Raw genomic sequence first — 21,903 nt, forward strand, 5'->3', positions numbered from 1 at the left:
ACTGCCAAAGTAAAGCCCACAGCATCCTGAAGGACGCATCCCACCCAGGACATCACCTGTTCCAGCTATTAGCATCAGGAAGGCAGTACAGGATAATAAAAGCTGAAACAAACAGTACACTTTACAGTGCACTCTACAATGACTCAGGCAGACACACACACACACACACACACATTTGTACACATTTATATTTTTATACTGTATTTATTAGAAACTCTTATTTTAGTATTTTTTGAATGGTCAGAGTGCTTTCTTTGCAGTGAATGGGACAGCATATAATTCTGATGTACTTTTGGCAGAATCATAATAAAAGATCCAGATTTTCTGATTAGTGAAGCAGTGTGGCATCATCATGACAAAGAACAGAAGAAAAACCAACCAGCATCCAAAGATGAGCTTAGAAAGTCCTCAAAAAAGATTAGGGAACTGTTCCTGCAAACTACTTAAAACTATATTAAACGCTTTCCTAGAGTTCAGATTGTATTAAAGAATTAAAATATATATAAAGAAATGAGCAGTGGATCCAGGCTCTTGCTCAGCACTGAGCACAAGTACTGATTGTTTTTTTTTTGTATGTAATTTGTATAGTATTTTTTTCTCTCTCTTATTTTCTTTACTAAATGTACTTGTATATTGTTCACATGTTGAAATAAATTACCAATTATAAGAAATAAGTATTTTAGTTACGTTTATATAAAGTATGAAAAGTAGTGCTTTTAGAAAGATGTCAGAAATTGTGGAAGTGTGTTTTCACCACAGTATTTTGACTTTTTTTTTTTTTTTTTTTTTTTTTGCCATTTTTAAGTCTAAATTTTGAGTCAAGAACTTTAAATGTCGGAGTTTTACCCTTTTTTTGGGTAAGTTTTGAGTTATTTTCTCAAATGTTGAGAAGAGTTAGTAAGCCCCAGACAACCCTAATCTTAATCACTAACCCTAACTTTGAATTAAGTTGAAATGTCGAGATAATAAGATTTTGAGTAATTTTGATGTGGTAAAAAATTTCTGTGGTGGAAAAAAATGCTTCCATAAAAAAAAGTATTTTCCGTTTGACCATACCTACCACACAACAACAACAGTCAAGCAGCATTTATTTGACTGACTGAGATGTAAATAAAACTTTATTGTGCCTGACAAATATCTTTCAAAAAACTGTTTAAGAATAGAGGTATTAAATATTTTAAAGAATTACATATAATCAGTATTTCAGTTATCTCAGGACAGTACCGCATCCACAGAGCCAAATTTACCCGCTTTAAACTTTTACTCATAATATTTAAGCAAACTGAGCATTACATTAAAACAATTTGATCATCGTTTGCTGTTTTTACTAATAAACAGAAAAAGAAAACAACCCCGCTAGCTTTTCAAAGCCAGCGGGTTTTTGTTCACGCCCCTCCCTCTTTACGTGCTACCCTGCACTACGCGGTGACGTAAAAACGTGACGCGCAGGGGTGGAGCTTGTGACTTGCGAAATGGAGATAGGAGCTACCGGTGAACACAGTCCTCTGTGTTTGAAGAATTTGTTGCCAAATCGAGCAGAAATATCGACAAACGAAACCAGCAACGTCGATCACAGCCGACCGGGCGAGACCACAGCAGCCAACGTATGAAAGTAAGTACCTGCTAGCTGGAGCTAGCCCTTCAGCTGGTGTTTGTTTGTTAGCCACCTTGTTGAAAAGTACAATTAGTCAGGCCAGGAAACTAAACGAAACACGTTGTTGTTAAGTCTTCACCTCTTCCAAGTGGGTGCTCATATGTGGTTGTTTTCGATTGTTATCAAACTGGTTCAAGAAATGCCAGCTAAAGCAGAGAAAAACACATTTACGCGGTGTTTCTGGTGGAGAATAGCTGTTAAAAGTGTCTGTAACAGTAAAAGGAGATTTAAAGTGATTGTCCCTGTTGTGTTGATTGTTTTGAGACTAGCTATGTACATGTAGATCATCCTGGCTTTTTTAAATCGTTTTTTTTTTTCTTTTGCTGAACTCACGCATCCTGCTTGTGTGTTATTTATAGCTTATTTGCTAGTGCACTTTATAAGAGGAATCTATATTTAAGACTGGCCACAAAACCACCATTACATGGGGAAATTTTTTTAGGCCAAAAAAAATTAAGAGCATGTTCTTTGTCACATATTGTCTGATTTTTGCCTGAAAACCCCCGTGTACATATTGTTTACAATAAGGAAGCGCTGACTGGCAAATTCTGAGGTGATATCAATACTAAATTAGACCAATAACCAATTTCGTGGTGGATTTTGGTCCTGATATTCAGCTGATATTTGGATGCAGTCATAGTTTACACTTTGTGCTGAGTATCAATACCCTTTTTCAGTTGCTTTGAACTTTCACAAGACTCAATACACGTGGACACTTTTGGGTTTCGTGTAGGTGTCACTCAGACAGTGTTATGTCATTTTCAAACTAGTTTTAAGAACTGGTGGAAGAAACCAGTCAGTCAAAGTTAAATTAAAGAATTGAACTGACAGTGGTTTAACCAACTTCCAGTGTTTGGTTACTGATAACAGGGAAGCTTGCAAAGCAGGAAACAGACTAAACAGCATACTTTTAGTCCTGTGAGGTGTACTATGAAGAAAATTCAACATAGCTGGGGTTTCCTTGTGTCAACAAAAACCTGAAACCCCAGTTGGCGTTAACGGGTGTCATGATGGTGATTATCAGCGTTATTGGTTAACTCGGGCTGCCTGCTTTAGGCTGTGAGCTCTCTCACGTAAACAGCAGGGTGTTATTTTTGCACAAATTGGACCGACTGAGTATGGCCTATTACAAATAAAATAAAATACAAAAGGTAACATTGGTGCTGCAAATCGGTTATGCATTCATTTCTAACATGACATCTGCACATTGACACTGCAGCTGGTTAAACTGGATCGCTTTAAGCTTAGCACCTTTAGCTCCAGCACTGCCATGTAGCCTAACAAAGAAGACGTGGAAATCACTTTAGTTTTTGATTAGATCAAAGTGAGATTAGTTGTATTAATTGAAAATTATGGGTGTACTATTATCTGCATTTCCCAGCAGTGTAAAATGCACTTGGCATCTATATTAGGAGCAAGCAGGAAAAAAAATTGATGCACTTTCTGCATCAGCAGTGGAATAGAAATGCTGCTGTAACATGTCTCCACAGCTTCCTTTGGGCTTGTTAGTAAGATGCAACTCAGCAGGTTGCATTTAAAAGGTATTCCTCAGTGGAGAATCTGTATCACTCTTGGATTGTACTGTAAATTAAAAGAATCAGTGAAAATGTGGTGCTTGCAGCTTATTTTAAACCAGTTAATGTATTCATTTCTCTGTCAGGGTAAAAAGAGAGCAAAAAAACTGACTTTAAGCTTGCATGTTAATCTCACTTCACACATGCTCCCCTCTGTGGAAGAGTGGCTGCGGGCTACTCATGGTAAATAGAAGTGTGAGTGTGAGAGTGACTCAGTTAGGCTGAGCTGCCCAGCTTCTCTTTCAAAGGGTGATTCATGAGCTCATGACGCCACTGGTGAAACTTTCTCAATGTTCAAAAGGTTTTGACGCAGCTGATCTGATTGTTTGCTCCTCTCTTTGCAGTGCAGCACTCGGTAGGATGATCAGTAATCACGAAGAAGATGTAAGTACCTTTTCTCTCTCTCTTATTTAAATGTTTTAATTTTCAACACAAGTTCTGCTTTCTACACATGTTCACACTAGCCTTTAGCTAAACTGGAGAACAACAGACTGATGGGTAAAAGCCTCTGTAAAAAACAAAGTTTGCAGAAGAGGCCTGTGTCGTGCCAACAGTGTGGTGGTTTCACAATAATGACACAACACACATGCAAACAGCACTGCTGACACGCTTTGTGTGTCTATCTTTCAGGAGTTTGTGGCAGTGCGGGTTCAAGATCCCCGCATTCAGAACGAAGGCTCCTGGAACTCCTATGTGGATTATAAAATATTCCTGCATGTGAGTATGAAAATGAACCAGCAGCAGAAATGTTTGGCCACAGCGTTTGTGGGTGATTAAAGATTTTCATTCAGGTTAAAGTTTTGGACCAAAAAACATAAACACCTGAAGAGAACACGTACAGTTCTGGGACATCACAGGGTTTTCTTTCCACACTTTAATTGTAGTAGTGATTATAGTGCAGATAACAGATGAGCATTACAAGTAGTTTTATGTCAACATACGTCTCCGTTTGACTGTTAACACATTAAAAAAAATTAATTGTCTTTTGATAATCATTTATAAGCAGAAATGTGTAGTTTAAACTAGGTTATATCAACTAATTAAACCAGAGTCATAATTCAAAGTGAATGTGTGTTTAAGCACTGCTGCCTCAGAGCAGGAAAATTGTTGGTTTGAATCCATTGGTCCTCATTGCCGGTAATAGGTTGTACTCATTCCCGGTAGGTGTTGGACTTCACTGGACTTAATTTTTTTCACTGATTGGGATCAAAATTGTATGGACAGGATTTCTGGGTGTAGCCAAGTCGCAGCTATGAGAATTGGCACCTCCAAGTTTGAGGTCATAGTTCTCAGCTGGTTCACAGAACCCACTACAGGTCAGGGATGAGTTGTTGCTGCAAGTGCCTCCGTTAGAGCTAGGGTTAGGAGCTCGGTCATTTGAGAAGGACTCAGAATGTAGCCGCTACTCCACCATATTGAAAGGAGCCAGCTGAGGTGGTGCACTGTCTCACTAGGATGCCTCCTGGGTGCTGGTGTCCAACAATGAAGAGGCAAACTCAACACATGCATGAGTCCTCCCAGGAGTTTTGGAGGTTTTGGCTTCATTGCATGCATGCCTGCGTGGATGGATGGAGTACTGCAAACTAACTGTTTGCAGTGATTACAGTGCAGATAAAATGCAAAAAATACACAGACTTGAATGTTAAATAGTCTGTGACACATAAAGACATTTCTCCCTGAAACAACACCTCAAGGATTTCCTCAAACTTTTTTAACAGATAAGAGTATAAAAGAGTCGGGGCTTTACCGCTCCTTGAATGTTTTTTTTTTTTTTAGGGGGGGAGGAGTTTCACGTTGTTATGGAGACACCAGCCGTGCCGAGGAATGCGGTTTCAGCAGCAAGGCTTCATGCCTGGGCGGATTTCCTCTCTGTGTCTGTGTGTTTGTGGGAGCTGACTCATGATATTGGCTAAAACTATGCAACCTCACATGATCTTACATGGGTTTGTTTGTTGTCGACATGTTATTGTGTTGCATAGGTGAGACAGTTTCCTCAAGAATACTTTTTTTAGGACAAAAGTTAGCACTTTTATTGTCTCTTACTTCACAGGAACTATAAACCTGTCCAACATTTACAGTGGGGCAAAAAAGTATTTAGTCAGCCACCGATTGTGCAAGTTCCCCCACTTAAAATGATGACAGAGGTCAGTAATTTGCACCAGAGGTACACTTCAACTGTGAGAGACAGAATGTGAAAAAAAAATCCATGAATTCACATGGTAGGATTTGTAAAGAATTTATTCGTAAATCAGGGTGGAAAATAAGTATTTGGTCACCTCAAACAAGGAAAATCTCTGGCTCTCACAGACCTGTAACGTCTTCTGTAAGAAGCTTTTCTGTCCCCCACTCGTTACCTGTATGAATGGCACCTGTTTGAACTCATCTGTATAAAAGACACCTGTCCACAGCCTCAAACAGTCAGACTCCAAACTCCGCCATGGCCAAGACCAAAGAGCTTTCGAAGGACACCAGGAAAAGTATTGTAGACCTGCACCAGACTGGGAAGAGTGAATCTACAATAGGCAAGCAGCTTGGTGTGAAAAAATCAGCTGTGGGAGCAATCATCAGAAAATGGAAGACATACAAGACCACTGATAATCTCCCTCGATCTGGGGCTCCACGCAAGATCTCATCCCGTGGGGTCAAAATGATCATGAGAACGGTGAGCAAAGATCCCAGAACCACACGGGGGGACCTGGTGAATGACCTGCAGAGAGCTGAGACCAAAGTAACAAAGGTCACCATCAGTAACACACTACAACGGCAGGGAATCAAATCCCGCAGTGCCAGACGTGTTCCGCTGCTGAAGCCAGTGCATGTCCAGGCCCGTCTGAAGTTTGCCAGAGAGCACATGGATGATACAGCAGAGGATTGGGAGAATGTCATGTGGTCAGATGAAACAAAAGTAGAACTTTTTGGTATAAACTCAACTCGTCGTGTTTGGAGGAAGAAGAATACTGAGTTGCATCCCAAGAACACCATACCTACTGTGAAGCATGGGGGTGGAAACATCATGCTATGGGGCTGTTTTTCTGCCAAGGGGACAGGACGACTGATCCGTGTCAAGGACAGAATGAATGGGGCCATGTATCGTGAGATTTTGAGCCAAAACCTCCTTCCATCAGTGAGAACTTTGAAGATGAAACGAGGCTGGGTCTTCCAACATGACAATGATCCAAAACACACCGCCCAGACAACAAAGGAGTGGCTCTGTAAGAAGCATTTGAAAGTCCTGGAGTGGCCTAGCCAGTCTCCAGACCTCAACCCCATAGAAAATCTGTGGCGGGAGTTGAAAGTCCGTGTTGCTCGGCGACAGCCCCAAAACATCACTGCTCTCGAGAAGATCTGCATGGAGGAATGGGCCAAAATACCAGCTACTGTGTGTGCAAACCTGGTAAAGACCTATAGTAAACGTTTGACCTCTGTTATTGCCAACAAAGGTTATGTTACAAAGTATTGAGTTGTATTTTTGTTATTGACCAAATACTTATTTTCCACCCTGATTTACGAATAAATTCTTTACAAATCCTACCATGTGGATTCATGGATTTTTTTTTTTCACATTCTGTCTCTCACAGTTGAAGTGTACCTCTGGTGCAAATTACTGACCTCTGTCATCATTTTAAGTGGGGGAACTTGCACAATCGGTGGCTGACTAAATACTTTTTTGCCCCACTGTAACTGCCTAAGCTCTCTCTGTGTCTAAATCTAACCAGGGGTTTTCCTGCATATAAACATTTTTGCGACCCACCAGAGAGGTTCTGACTTTCCAACAAAGGGAAATCACAAGTGCTGTGCATTTTTCTATAAATGGGATTTAATTTAAGTAGACGCTTGAAATACATTCCAAGTGGCTGAAAGTAAAAGCGAATGCACAGATCTCTGTAAATTTAAGTGGACAAAGCGCATTCTTTGTCCTAATTTCATGCATAATTCATAATTTCCCCGCTCAACTATTATTTTTAAGGTCCCAAGGGGTCTTCTGGGTGTTAACTCTGGAAAGCGTGAGGACTTTACATGTGTTAAACACGACCTTTATCTGTAGAAGGCCAATATAAAGGATACCTAATGGGGAGATGCAGGAGGCGACACATTATTGTTAGGCAGGCGGCAGAAAGCTCTAAAGTCTTTCTCTTATCATCTTTAAGAAGTTTAGATCTTTAGCAGCACTTTTGTTCACCTGTTGGTTGAAATTTAAAAATTTTAGCCCATTGATCACCCTCGGTGTTTTATATCAGAATCAGCATACTTTATTAATCCCTAAGGAAATTATGTGGGTTACAGTTGCTCCAGTACAGTAACAGTAACAGAGTCGACTATTTAACACTACAAAATGTTACAGATTTACACATTTAAGAAATAGCACAATATATAAAAAATACATCATAATATATATCAAGAATTGACAGAGGTGATTAGAATGTACCAGGTCACAGGTGTTGGTAGATTGCTTATTAATGAATGAATGAATAATACATTTTTAAGACGAACACATTATTCTTTAACTAATTTGGATTAAAGAAACGACCAAAGTTAAAATATCATTTTACCACAATACCTTGTTTTGTTTTGCTTTTTCTTTTTCCCTGAGGGTATACTTGCAGATGATATTTATCACATTTTCCATGACCTTTGTAATCCTACCTGCATCACCAAAGCGTGCTGTGGGATCAGATGTCAGGACCTTGTAGCGCTTCCGTTCTTCTTTCTCTAAACTTGTAGTTTTGACATTGTTTGCTCCTAATTCAATTTTATTTTACATCTTAAAAAGCATGAATTTGGATTCTATTTGTTATTTCTTTAAAAACCACGGACCTCGTTGTTATGTAGACATGACTAGAAAGTGTCACATGTTACTGGAACAAATCAGACATGTGATAACTTCATAAGCTCAGCAGCAGTTTCACCAGCTGCAACATGACTCACTAAAGTCACAGCATGAGTGTGATCATCAGTGGCATGAGTTTACTAAAAACCTGGCCCGTATGTAACCCAGCCACTGGCCTAAAAATATCTGACTTTTTATTATGTTTTTAGGCAGGACTAAGTGAAATATTTGGGGATTATTATTTTCTGTTTTGAAAGAATCTGCATTTCATGTAGTTTTGAATATTTCCGGCACAGAGAACAACACCTCTTTCCCCCTTCTCTTTCTATTGGCGTCAGGCTATTGTGCCTTTTGATTTTAATTATATTATGAAAAAAGCCCTCAAAATATCACCAACGTTCCCATTTTTAATACTTTTTTTTTTTTTTTTTCTCAGACCAACAGTAAAGCCTTCACAGCCAAGACATCCTGTGTGCGGCGGCGGTACAGTGAGTTTGTGTGGCTCAAGAAGAAGCTGCAGAAGAACGCTGGTTTGGTGTAAGTCAGCTGGTCCAGTTTTGTTCTGTTCTTTGGTCCTCATAGAGATTCAAGAGCTTTATTGTCAATACAGAAGTATACACAGTGTACAGTGTACCGAAATTCACCCCAAGCCTCCCACGGTGCATTTATTAGTATATAAAAGATATATCTCCAAGAGATATAAAACTAGACATTATAAAATAAATAACGTGCTAAATTTCGGTACAATAAAGGGATTAAAAAGGTATTAATTAGTAACTATACAATACTATAATGATAACTATACAATATTAACTGTACGATAAACAAAGACAGGACAGAGACAATACAAAGTGGATTGTGCAGCGGTATTGAATACCAGGTTCAAGTTATTGTCTGGATATTATAGACGAGATATGACAAAGATGGAGATGAAAGCAGGTCGCCACCCAGGGTTTATTAATCCCAAAATAACAATCAGGAAAAGACTTTTAAGCATCCTGGATTTCCAGAATGCTTAAAATAAGAATATTTGTGTTGTTTCTTTTAAAGTGCTTTACACAACAGAGTCAGTTAACCCCCACCCCCCTTCTCTATAACAAGATGTACAAACCTTATTTAGAGAAATGGACATGGAATCAACGTGGATGACTTATTTGGGACTTTAAAAAAAAAAAAAAAAGTCTGGAGAAACAAAAAGCAACAACAATTAAACATTTTGTGTAAATGTCTGTTAGTGATCTAAGGCTGTCTTTTACAAAGATGAATTGTGTCTCATCTAGTAGAGGGATGCCTGAAACAAGACTCCATTTAGCTCTGTGAAGCATGTTCCTCCTTTCCTCTGACTGTACACTCACTGGATTTGCATGTGTTAACTGGTGATTCTGATTAGAGGGTTAGGCCTGTGATAGACTGGAGTCCTATCTGAGGTGTACCTGCCTATTTCTCTGTGATAGCCGGATACGCTTCAGCCCATGTTAGTGGTTAAACGGTTAAGAAAATAAATGGATGTACATTAGCTGCTCTGTGTGGAGCATTTAGCAGCTAAGAGCCAGATATTTACTGAAACAAAATTAAAACGGGACTGAACAGGAAACTCATCTGCTTTAACGTGATTCTACTCTGCTCATTTCCAGCTCCATGTTTTTATTGTTGGACTTTATGAGATAAGCTTTGTGTGATTCACAGATATGTCTGAAAGATCCTTTAATCTCAGGTTTCTTCAGTGATGACACACAGAACCAACCAGAAAAAAAAGTGCGACTGAGTGCTTTGGTTCACTGGGATTGCTTATAGAAACAGTGACCTCAAATATGAGGATGCACCTCTGGAGCAGTGTTTCTATGCCAGATTTAACATAATTATCTCCACAGACATGGATAATTATTATTATTTATCCTTACAGACCAGTCCCAGATCTTCCAGGGAAATCCTTCTTCTCCTTCAACAATGAGGACTTTTTGGAGAAGAGAAGAAAGGGACTTCAGATTTTCTTGGACAAGTCAGTTCTCCTTCTTCTAAAATCAGTATTTGATCGTCTAAACAAGCATTTTCTAATCTTGTTTTACCTCTGTCATTTTTTTTCTTTTTGTTTTTTTGTAGAGTGGTGCACATGACCGTCTGTCTGTCAGACAGCCAGCTCCACCTCTTTCTACAGACCCAGCTGCCAGTCGGTCACATCCAGGACTGTGTCCAAGGCCACACCCCTTACTCCGTGACAGATGCCATCCTCACGTATGCCTCGTCCAATCAGGGACTAGCTCAGGCACAGGAGGACGATTTGATCAAGGAGCCATGTTTGACCATTTCTTACGAATCAATGGAAAGGTAAGTGAAAAAGATCAGAACGGTACCTACAGAGATGATTATGCATACGGGTGTATTGCAAACAGCAACCAATGTCACAGGCTAAAAACAATGACTGCAGTACCTCTAATGCCCACTTGAGGCTCACTCCAAAAGTGAGCCAATCTAATAGACTTCCATGTTAAAACCTGAGAGTAGATATAACATGTCTATATGTTTGTCCATCATTTATATACAGTCTATGATTGTAAACAATAGACTATTTATATTCACCAACTGAGACATTTGAAGCCTCAGCATTAACATTTAGCAGCTACCATGTTGTTGTTGTTGTTGTCATCGTTGATGTTGTTGTTGTTTTTTAAGCCAGCAGCATCCATATTTGCACAAGAGGATTGAATTTTAAGTTTTCCTAAATAACCAATAAAAAAATCCAGAATTTCACTTACCAAAAGTCACAAACTTATTAGCTCAGTTAAACACAAAGCAGACAATATTAACAGATCACTTTAAAAATACTCCAAAAGTACTACAAATATGGTGGAGAAGGCCAGGTGAAGTCTAGAAGTTTCCAAATCGATGAGTTAAAAAAAAATTACCCAAAGAGGCCAAAACCTTTTTTTGTATTAGACCATTGTATTTTTTTTTCTGTAGTAAAGTTGGGCATTTTAACAATGTCTATGGGGGACTGACTCATTTGCAGCCAGCCTCAAGTGGCCATCCGGTTGTTAAGTGATGACGTGACGAATCCTACTTCCGGGCCTAAAGTTGTCTGCGTTTAATATGGCTTTTGTATTGTTAACATGTTTAATGTTTTGTATTTTCTTCTATTTGATCTCAAAAAGCTCCTAAAACAGTCAGTGATCACTGTTGACCTCCCTCGGCTTTTATTACCACTAATCATTTATTTAAGCTCAGTTTTTAAAACCTTAGGATGTAACTACAGCCCAGCCCATGCAGCAGTATATGAATGACTAACCTCGTATTGTGGATGGATTATCTCAGTTGTTCTCCTGGCTGAAGTTTGGTCCTTTTACAGCATCCTGCCATGCGATTACATTTGTTCCTGACCACCGAGAACACTCACGGTAACCTTTATCGAGTGGGAAAAAAAGTTAGCTTGTTTATATTATGCTAACATAGCTGTGTCGCTAGCGGTCACGTAGCACATCATTATATACCAGCTAGCCCAACTTCAGTAACCCTACAAACGTCACTGCTGTTTAGTTTTCTGTCTTCATTTATGCTGGAAGTGATAGCAGAGCTGTACGTTTTAATTTGTTTCCAAAACCCCGCAGTCAGGACATGCTATATTGTATTTAGATAGAAGCTAGCGAGCTAACTCCCTGCTAACTTCTAACTCCGTTAAATGTCATAAATTCCGTTTTCATGGATGCCTGGATGTTAAACTCAATTGTTACACCTGGTAGAGCAGAACGCTGATCATTTTATTAAAGATGAAAGACTTTAGACAGTTTTTCAACTCTCAGTAATGCCATAGTGATCGTTTGATATATGGACCTGCAGCGGAGTTTAGACCCAGACACGGCTAGTGACGTCAGACTGAACAATCGGATAACAGGAACTGCAGATTTTTAGCCCTACATGTTGCTGCTTGTTCTTAATTCGGCTGAATGTTGGCAGTTATATAGAGCCCTTTCTTCTTTATCTTGTTTAACACATTACAAAAAAAAAAGATGGAAATTGTTGGGATTGGATGATTGATTTTGTGATTTATTTATTTATTTATTGGATGATTACTTCTCCATTCTGGAGTTTTTGTGCTAAGCTGAGCTAACCAGCATAGTCTCCGTATTCTAGAGCTTTTCCTTACACCTCTCCCCTTTAGTAGCAACGTATCAACTCCTCATTAAATGTATAAAATGTTTAAACTGAACAATTTCTAAACCCTTGTTCCCGTTTTCCTCCACAGCCCGGCTCCTCATCAACCTTGCCAACAACCTAATGAGACCATCAGCCCGGAGCTCGTCTCATGTGGTGACGCTGACCCTCTAGAAGGTTTACTGGAGGTCCATGATCAGGACCATAGGAAGAAATGCTCAGTAAGGATTTCCCAGAAGAGCAACCATCTTGAGGCCGTTCTTGAAACGGTTCTTGAGGACAGCGGCCCATCAGAGGCAACCTTTTATCTGGGGGACAGTCCAGAGAGTCTTAGCTCTGCTGAGCAGATCCAGCAGAGATTACAGACTCCGGTGGAGGTGCACACGTTCACGGGGATCGGCTTTGAGGACAGTGTGATCGATGGGAAGATTGTTTTACCTCCAGGTGAAGAAGAAAAGGTGGAGCTGCAGGAGAGTAATGAGGATGCTCATGAAGGAAAAGTCAACTGTGAGCCTGAAAAATGTGATGATTCTGAGAAGATTTTAGATTTTAAGGAAAATAACTGTGATGAACACATTTTAGGAAGTGATGCCAGATCTCAGGAAGCTATGGAAAACATCTGTACCGAGAATCCCGTCATCTCTGAGGTTAATGAGGTTCATGTTCTAGAAGTCAACGCAGACGACCAAAAAGGCAACAAAGCAGGAGGTAACGAGGAAACACTGCTCGAATCAGAAATCAGTGACGAGGCCCACATGTTGAACGGTGTATCTGCGGTGGTACAGGATGGTGATGACACACAGGAAGTGGATTTTGCTGGCAACAAAGATGAAAGCGACGAGTGCGACACGGTCAGCTCCTCTCTGCCATCTTCCAACGACAGCATCGTGAAGGTCAGTGATGAGGAAAGCGTTTGTGAGGAGGCAGACGACTCGATCCAGGTTGCAAACGACTTTGTGAAGACTCCTCCTGAAGACGCCACTCGCTGGTCAGATGGGGAGGCATCCAGCAGGAACATCATGGACCTGCAGGTGAACGGATATCCTGATGAAAAACTGCACCTTTCTGCCCAGGAGGATGAGGACCTGCAATACACCCTCAGTGACCTGAGTAAATCTGCAGACCTTAACTCTGCTGTAACTGCAGGATATCTGACTGAAAATGGAGACTTTAGTATCTTAGCAACCAGCCACGCTCGTGGATTGGGTGACGGTAGATGTACCGAGGAGGAAGCCACGCTCTCACCTTCAGAGGAGACTCAGGAGGTGGAGGTGCATTAGTTAAGTCTTCCTCTAATATAGATCCACTGAATCAAACGCTCGGTTCCAAACTCTGCCCATCGTACACAGCGTCTTCATATCGTCAGGGTTACGAGACACACCTCACACTCTGTCATGTAGGTATAACACTTCCAAAACAGCATGAATCTAACATTAGAATTTCTCTGTTATGTACCGGATCTGATTTCCCTCCTGACTGCTTCACTTCTCCATTTGGCTTCAGTGAACAGCAGAAGGTGCTCGAGTTAAGTTTAGGTTCATACTCTGAGGCCTTTCAGTAAGGAAACAGCTGGGGCTGAATTTAGGCAAAAATATCCACCTAAATTAAAGGATAAGTTCACATTCCTTTGTGTCTGTATTGAAACTTAGTGAAATTTGTGGTTCCTGTTCATACTGACCATCAAGAGACGTTTTCCTGATTTAATTAAAGAAAAAAACAACCAAAAATGCTAACACAAGGTCGGGGTTTTTCTTGCATATGAAAAAATTAGTGCCCACTAAATTGATTTTGGCTTTCTACTAAAGCAAAATCACCAGAACTGTGACTTTTTTCTTTCTTTTTGTAAGTTAAAGCATGTTAACACAGAGTCTTTGCATTGACTTTGACTCTTGAGGCCCATTTTGAGCCTAGAAAAACCCTGGAGGGGGTTAACTTGTAAACACAACACTGCTTCCTACAGTGGACAGAGAGAGTGGAAATTCAGCACTTAAAAGATCAATGTGAAAAACCTTTATTTAAATCTCTTTGAAAAGGGGATCTCTAAATTCCCAATAAGGAGAGGAGGAATGGTGAAAGCCACTAAAATAAATAATCAGTGGACACATTTTTCTTTCACGACAGACATTGAACGAAGTGAACTTTTCTCTAAATCTAGAGTTCCTCGTCACATTTGGAGCCTCAAATGAGACCTAACTGCTCTTTAAATGTGCTTCACATGCTGTTAAATAGTTCTGTTATACCCGGCTTATATTAATTCTTCACAGCTTTCACTGTGCTGGTCACTAACGCAGGATGATACTCGGGCTGAGAACAAGCATACGCATAGTTCAGTCCCCGTACACACGTCTCTGATCATGTGTTAAACTGGTATTTATTACTGAAGGATGAGAGGGGAAAAAACACACTTAAGTCAACCTGTGAAATGCACAGAGGCTCCTGTTTGAACTTCTGATCTGTAACAATGTGATTCCTGTTTTGTGTTTATACAGCTTCATGAAGTAGAAATGGATGCCTTGCACCTTTAGGGCCATGACATGGTTTTACACACACTAAGAGTTTTTACTTATAATTTATACACTCCATTCAGGCAAGATGGGCACAGGTTATTTTTAAGAATAGTTTACTCTTCCTCACACATGTGAGCCTTAACTCCAGCGGGCCTTTTTCCACAGCAGACACCTGTGAAACACGTCAACTGAGGTTCATCCAAAAAGAGGACCTGCCCTGCGTGAAATGTAGCCATGATTAACACACCTGTGTGTTTTCCTCTCTCCACAACTCAGTGTGTCTGAAATCACTCATTACTCTGTATGCACTGGATTTTATGATGGATTTTCCATCTATCTGCATGTAAAGAGTATTATTGCATGCTACACAATGCACTTAAAATACAGCAGTTTTGTATTTTCGAATTCATTTTTATTTCAATTTTCTTTCCTTTTCAGTGCAATTTGTTGATTCCCAGAGTGGGTTTGAAAATGTTCACTTCAGTTTTTATTAGTGTCAGTGTTGATTTTAGTTTACTTAAATATTAAAATATATTTGTCATTGGTCAAATTTTTTTTTTTTGGTTTTACAGTACAAACTTTTCCCTTTTGAGGCAGTTAGACATCCTAAATCTCAAACAACAAAAAGTTTACCAGACAAACACTGAAGTTAAAGTAATTTTCTTTTTATTTCTATTTCATTTTAATCATCATTATCAATATAATTTCAGTTAGTCTTGATTTTATTACACAGAGTTTTAGTTAAAACTAACAACCTTGGGTTAATCATAGAATATGATTAGAATATGAATATAGAATTTTATTTATATAAATTAATATTAATATTTATTTTACTTAACCTCAATTAACAAAAAAAAAAGAAAGGAAAAACAAAGCAAACCTAATCTGGAAGCTAAAAATAAATTCTAGTAAAAGCTAAATAAAAATACAAAGGTACAATAACTGAGTTATCACTAAAAGAAATCCTGTAATTTATCAGTTATATCAAAATTTTTAAGCCTGTTTGATCACTGAAACGTCCAGTGTGATCGTGCCGTCGTCCTCTGGCATCGTAATGAGCGAGTTCAAACACATCCTGAATGCCTGCTGTGGAAATTCTGGTCGTCTTGCCTGTAACCTGTCTGCATCTTGGCAGCGACGTTGTTCCCACAACACTTCTGCTTCTTTTAAGCTGCATTTAAAAGGGACCGGCAGGTTCTATTTGTGAGGTTTCGCACAGAAATCAGACTTTATTTTAATAAGCTGTTTGCATCTAAGCTGTGGAGGGATTTTAACGTTTCACTGGTTTTGTTCCTGGTAATAACTACAGGGGTTTATTTTGAGTTTTGTTTAAATACGGATGTCAAAGAGTACGAGGGTAATGTGAGTGATGGTATCCATGTACATGTGCACATGATTATTTTATTTTATTTCAATAAAACCTTGTCCTCTTTACTGTCATGACATGTTATTAAACAGCTTTTTACACATGACTCAAGACATTGAAGCAAGCCTGCCACCTAGTGGCTCCAAATAAACAGTTTTAAAAATCCCCCTTTTTCTTTAGAACAGAAACAAAAGCACACAATATTTTATTTTTAGTATTTCTGAGCAGAGTATACATTAAAATACTTTACATTACTGTTTCTTATGTCAGTTATGAGAAAATTATTTATAAACTAACAATCAACGTCCTGTTTTCAGATTTATCCAGTGGATTCATAAATGCATGCATGCAACATTCTTAATCACTCAAAAGTGCAGCTAATGGTGCTTTTAATTATTGATGTGTCTGTCATTTTATTTGAATTAACACATTCACTGTTTAGTTTGGCACTTCTCTGAATTTTCTACACAGTAGTTGAGACTTATAAAGAAAATGAGAAATCTCACATTTAGGACGATTGATCACTTATCAAAACTGATAAACAGACTAATTACTCCAGCTCTAGTGTGCACTTAGATTTTTTTTTTTCTTTAAACAGGCTTTTATAAATGGCTTATAGTGTACAAGAGTAAGTACAGCTGCAGCAGGTTTAGGTGATAATATAATAATTTACATTGGTATAAAAGGGGAATAATTTTGAAATGCCAAACGCTTATCTGACAGATGTGTCAAGAGTAATTCATGGCAGGACGTGCTGGCAGCCGCAGCGCTGTGAAGAAAAAGAAACCGTATCAGAGAAGGACGCATTAATAATTCAGTGTTCATTTTAAGCTGCACCTATCTGACTGCATTAGGGAATCATTTTCTTAAATAGGACAACTGACGCTGTAATCATGCCTCTGTTGCATATATTTATCCTCGCCCATTGCCCATTGCAGCACTCGGATTGCTTTGTGCAGTACTTCTTCCAGCCAGCAGATGCCATAAATGGCAGGTCAACGACTGCATATACCTCAGTGGCAATCTGGATGAGTACCAGGGGGACCGTTTCTGTGTATTAGGCCACAGTAATGGTCCATAATGCTGATGATAAGAGAGTACCTCGGTACCTGTTGGAGCTCAGAGGATGTAGGCAGGCTGCAGGAAGTCCTTGGGGACGATGCCCACGGTGCCGTTTAGCTCGCCGACCCACCACCCGTGAATGTTGTACTCCTGGGCCCCAAAAAAGAAGAAGAAACAGAGCGGTGAGGCTCAAAGGGCGTCTAGGAACAGGTAAACAAAGCAGGATCAGGCATAAAACCTGCACTTTGATACTGATACTGATTTGACACACCACTGAACACAAGAGGAGACATTTGAATTATTTTAACACAGAAACCCAGAGAAAAACTATCAGGTTACAAATGCTTAAAGTCAACTCTGGCGCAGGAAATCCAGGCGAGCGTGGTCCCGTCCACAAAGAGCCATGCGCAACACTCCTAATGGACACTTTTGGTGTATTAGCCTCCAGGGTTTTCATTAAAAAATGAGGCAAACGGTAAACAAGGCTATCGAGACAGCGAGTGTCTACAATAAAACAGCTTTTTTTAACCGCTCCAAAGCCATCGCCACAGCTGGCCCGTTTCCCCAGACTAATTATAACGAGGGTTCATTTCTGTACTGTGATTAAAAAAACAACACAAAAAAGACGGATTATTTCACGCGCATGTTCAGAGAAAATATAAATGCTGGTTGAAGGTGACCGATTAAATCCACTGTGCCTCAAAAAAAATCCCATAAACACCAGTTTTTTTCATTACTTATGATTACAGCTTTTATTTACAATTAGGACAGTTCAGAAGCATAATAATGGGGATTTAAAAAAAACCTGAAACAAGCTAAGAACAAACAATAAATATCGATCTGGAGGATGTATTGTGACTGAAAACCATATGAGTCTTTGTGCAGATAAGAAACCCCAGAAATGTTGATTTTTCATCTGCTGAACTGAAAGAAAACATCCTAGAAGAAAAACCCTAAAAATATAATGTAGACAAATTTATTTGAGGCTAAAATTTGGCTTTAAAAATTAATAAATAGAGGTTGAACATATGCTTTGGTTATCATGGAGGAAATCTACTAGAATCTCTATGAAAACAGGGATTTTTTTGTGTGTGTTTATTTGTAGCTGAAAGAATCGCAGTTAACTCTAAGCCGAATCAAATGTAAGTAAGTTAATTGATATACACTTATACAGGGAACACAGCAGTTTGCACTGCTTCCAGACCTGTACATTGAAATAATGAAGCTGCTTATTTAATCTGCTTCAAGCATTTAACGAACATGACTGAACCGCTGCATGATGATCTGATCACAGCAGCCGGGCTATGAGTAGATCTGTACTGGATCAATATTTGGAAAGCGATCGGCTTGGCAGTGGGGGCACAAGCCACCCTGCTGGAGCAGAAACCCCAGTGCCACTCATCTCTCCTCTTTTTCAGACCCGACGCGATTGTGCGGACAGTTTATCACACACGTGCAGACACATATGTAAAATAAATTGGTGGGTTTTTTCCGCTGAGTGCATGCCTCAGATTCAGGTTCTGGTTCACGCGCACTCTGTTGACATGATGAAAAGCATCGTGTAGGAGGTTTAGCCGATCATCCGGACCTGACACCTCTCTGCAGCCAGAGGAATGAGGCCTGCAGCTAATGAGCGGTGTTTGGACAGCGAGGATGGATGAACCGCTTAGACGGTAATAAACCACAAGGCTCAAGTGTTCTAACAGCACAAACAGGTACCCACAATAAGCAGATTGTCCACCCAGGCCTCATCGTTTTCCCCCTGCAAACCTCTCTGACAGCTCTGACTGGGATGCTCCAGTGTGCTTGGCTCTCTGACAAACTGACAGTTCGCTGTGTCTGAGCTCATAATGAAGGGGAAAGTTAGGGCCGAAATGGCCTTTTTATGCTCCCCATAAGACCGTGCAGGGAAAAGCCCGGTTGCGGAAAGCTGGCTCCGGTTCCCATTCGGAGAACGTGAGGAGAGGAGGAGGAGAGGGCAGACAGACGGACGGTGGGGGGAGGCATCGGAGAGAGGGAGCGAAACAGTTTTTCTCTCCCTTGGGGGCGTCGCAGCACTATTCCACCAACCGTAGTGACAGAGAGTTTTATTTATCTCCGCGGCCCATCTGTGCAGTCGGTCTCAAATTCTCCCTGAGAAAGGTCTTTTGGATTATCAGCGTCGCCATTTTAATACAACTGCTACATCACGGAGTGGGTGCCAATGGCGGTAGAAGTCTGTCAGGCGTGCAGAGTCCATCTTCCTCACACTTGAAATGGGTTCATCCAGAGTACACCTGCTGTAATAGGGACATTCCAAAAGGCTTGCAGACTAAATTATCCAAATGACAAAAACTAGGCTCCTCAATGCCCCCACTCCCCACCCTTCTGTTTGTTTTCCTCTGGTTTTTTTGGCTTTCAGGCCGTGAAACTCACAAACGGGGCACAGATAAACGTTTGGGCTCGGGACTAAAATGGAAGATGTTCCCTGTGAGGGGGAAAAATAAGGTTTCCCTGAGGGGTCTGACTTCTGGGAAACGTGTGCTGAGGTGACACGTATCCGAGGCTGTGTTTGCTGCAACCTGGGCGCAAATTGAAAGGGGAGGAGAGGTGGTGGTGGTGGTGGGGGGCAAACAGCGCCGTGTCGTGGCGGCTGCGGCACGCTGACTCGCTGACCTCCCGGTGACTCCTCCACCAAGAGGAGAGGTGGGGTGGCGGTGGGGGAGAACGGGTGTGGGCGGGGCTGGCACTGAGAGTGGGTTGCCATGACAACACCTGCAGTGTACCGGCGCAATCGTTTATTTACCACTCAGGGGGCTGGCTAATGGTGGCATTCTGATAGGCCCATCGCTCACGGCTCCCCGACCCGCAGGACAGATTGACAGCTACCCCGAGCCTCGAAGCGGGGAGAAGGTGAGTCGAGGTTGGCTGGATGTGGCGACCGAGAGAGACAGACAGAGGGCGGTGGGCGAAGGCAGGTGTCGTGTCACGCCACCATTATCCGCCTAAACAAAACACATCTTCAATATTCGTGTCAGGTAAGAAAAAAATCACCTTTTTCACGTGTAAAAATCTGCACGGATCCTGACCACATGTTTTCCTCACACACATGAAACACACACACACACACACACACACTCGTGCAATCCCAAATGCATACAAACTAGGGGGAGTGCTAATAAGCCTGACACATGAGGCATCTTTCCTCGGCCACCAGCTGACTGAGGCAGGCCTTGGGCATGATGGAGCGCAGGAAGTCTCTCATTGCCCTGCCGCTGAACCCGCCGCCTGGGTGTTACAATCTCTCCCTCCCTCCCTCCTTCCCCATTTCCAACCCCCTCCTCCACCTCCTCTTTTTCCTCTCTTCCACGTCTCTCCTGTAGCAACCTTTCCGCCTGCATCCTCTCTGTTTTTATTCCCCGCTCTCCTCCACATGCACTGCAGCTCTCTGCAGTTCTTCCATCACTGCTGACCCTAATAAAGAAACATGGACACCTCAGCCAGGCACAAGCACACCATCTGTAACCTGTTATCAGGTTAGCAAGCCCTCCTCGCCGCTCACACAGGTACACTTCACAACTGATAACACCTGAAACTTCAGGGTAGAAGGATCTTCTCTTTATTTTGATGGGGTGGGGAGGTCGAAATCTACTCGGAAACACGGATGATAACTCGGCTTAACCAGAGATGGAAATGGCTACTTGGTGTCCATTTTTTTCCAAGTGGGCTTTTAATTAAATCAGCGCATTGGCTTCAAATTGGAAACATGACAGAGCATGAGAACGTTTGAAAATATCTCAGGGACGATGAGATTTAATAAAAAGAAAACCTACTCGCTCCTTTCTAATGCACGCCTGGGATTACAGATAGCTCCTTAACTTAATAGCAATTTAAAGTGGATTTGTGTATGCCACTGAGTGTCTGTAATGATGGCTGTTTACGCCGCCCCTCATTTATAATAATTAAGCAGAATGGATTGGGGGGTGGGCTGCTCGGACGCTGTTCTGGGCTATTGGCTTGGGCTGAATAATGACCTACTGTAGTTGACCGGGGGATGACCGCTGCCTCCTGCATGACCCCAAACCCCAGACTCACCCCCTGCTACTTTGGGTGGTAAATAGGATGTCTCTGCCTGTCTATAGCGTCTTGGTGTCTATGGCCACAATAGCAGCTAGGGGTCTTTAAATGGCTGTGTGACAGCGAAAAGGAGAAAGAGAGAGGGGGGGCGGTGGACAGGGTTCACACAAAAGAATAAAGGGATCCCCTCCTCTTTGTCTCCCTGGCTTGACTTTTCCCATCTGATTATTTGACCACTTTTCCTTTTCTTCACTTGCTTTCAGTTGGTGTGGCCTGCACGCAGAGGGCCAAAAGAGAACATGAAGGCAACATGACGAAAAACTGTCCCGGCTAGCAAGGACACAACATGGAATATATAATTTAAATTGTGAATATCCGAGTTTGAGTTTTACGCAATTATACCCCTCAACAAGTACATCTATAAGGACGTAAATCAGCTTTCAGTGGTTGTAAAAGTTTTCATTTAAAAAAAGCGATTAAAAACCACCACAAGGTGTCAGTGGTGTCCACGTTCTCATTGTCTCTAACAAGCTGAACACTTTGGCCAAATGTGCAGTGACGCTTTTCTTTGGGAGCCGCACCGGATTGGCTGGCCGGCCGCCCTCTCTCTGGATTTTGGTTGGACGGGATGGAGGAAGAGAGGTGGTGGTGGCGGCGGCAGCAGCAGCAGCAGGGGCAGCACTTGCCAGAGTTTTAAGGACCCTGGATGG

The 21,903-nt window shown here is 41.1% G+C and overlaps 2 protein-coding genes across 5 annotated transcripts in view; one reads left to right on the top strand and one right to left on the bottom strand.

Moving 5' to 3' along the window:
- The first annotated feature begins 1,452 nt into the window (after positions 1-1,452).
- On the top strand, positions 1,453-14,085 carry snx11 (sorting nexin 11). The gene is made up of 7 exons (XM_085417001.1): positions 1,453-1,612; positions 3,573-3,612; positions 3,859-3,945; positions 8,493-8,593; positions 9,960-10,055; positions 10,157-10,381; positions 12,294-14,085. Exons 2-7 carry the CDS (start codon positions 3,589-3,591, stop codon positions 13,480-13,482), a joined length of 1,722 nt encoding a protein of 573 aa, XP_085273127.1. The 5' UTR covers positions 1,453-1,612; positions 3,573-3,588; the 3' UTR covers positions 13,483-14,085.
- A 2,057-nt stretch (positions 14,086-16,142) lies between these two features.
- Positions 16,143-21,903, bottom strand: part of skap1 (src kinase associated phosphoprotein 1) — a 41,704-nt gene continuing 35,943 nt past the window's right edge. For 3 of the 4 annotated variants that reach the window (XM_085417004.1, XM_085417003.1, XM_085417002.1), the window contains 2 exons: positions 17,185-17,287; positions 16,143-16,844 (listed from right to left, as the gene is read on the bottom strand). In XM_085417004.1, the coding sequence (XP_085273130.1) occupies positions 17,195-17,287 (93 nt within the window). In that variant the 3' untranslated portion in view covers positions 16,143-16,844; positions 17,185-17,194. Of the gene's footprint in view, positions 16,845-17,176; positions 17,288-21,903 lie in introns of all 4 variants that reach the window. The other variant, XM_085417005.1, reaches the window with a different exon arrangement.

This window comes from Rhamphochromis longiceps, linkage group LG8 (genome assembly GCF_057381845.1).
Source record: "Rhamphochromis longiceps isolate RC_006_pf linkage group LG8, R_longiceps_female_GT1.1, whole genome shotgun sequence".
NCBI lineage: Eukaryota > Metazoa > Chordata > Actinopteri > Cichliformes > Cichlidae > Rhamphochromis > Rhamphochromis longiceps.

Excerpts from the sequence above, each read along its gene's own strand:
- snx11 (XM_085417001.1), top strand. The coding sequence starts at position 3,589 with ATGATCAGTAATCACGAAGAAGAT. Across the intron at positions 8,594-9,959 it reads CAGAAGAACGCTGGTTTGGT|ACCAGTCCCAGATCTTCCAG; the intron begins GTAAGTCAGCTG and ends TTATCCTTACAG. Across the intron at positions 10,382-12,293 it reads TCTTACGAATCAATGGAAAG|CCCGGCTCCTCATCAACCTT; the intron begins GTAAGTGAAAAA and ends TTTCCTCCACAG.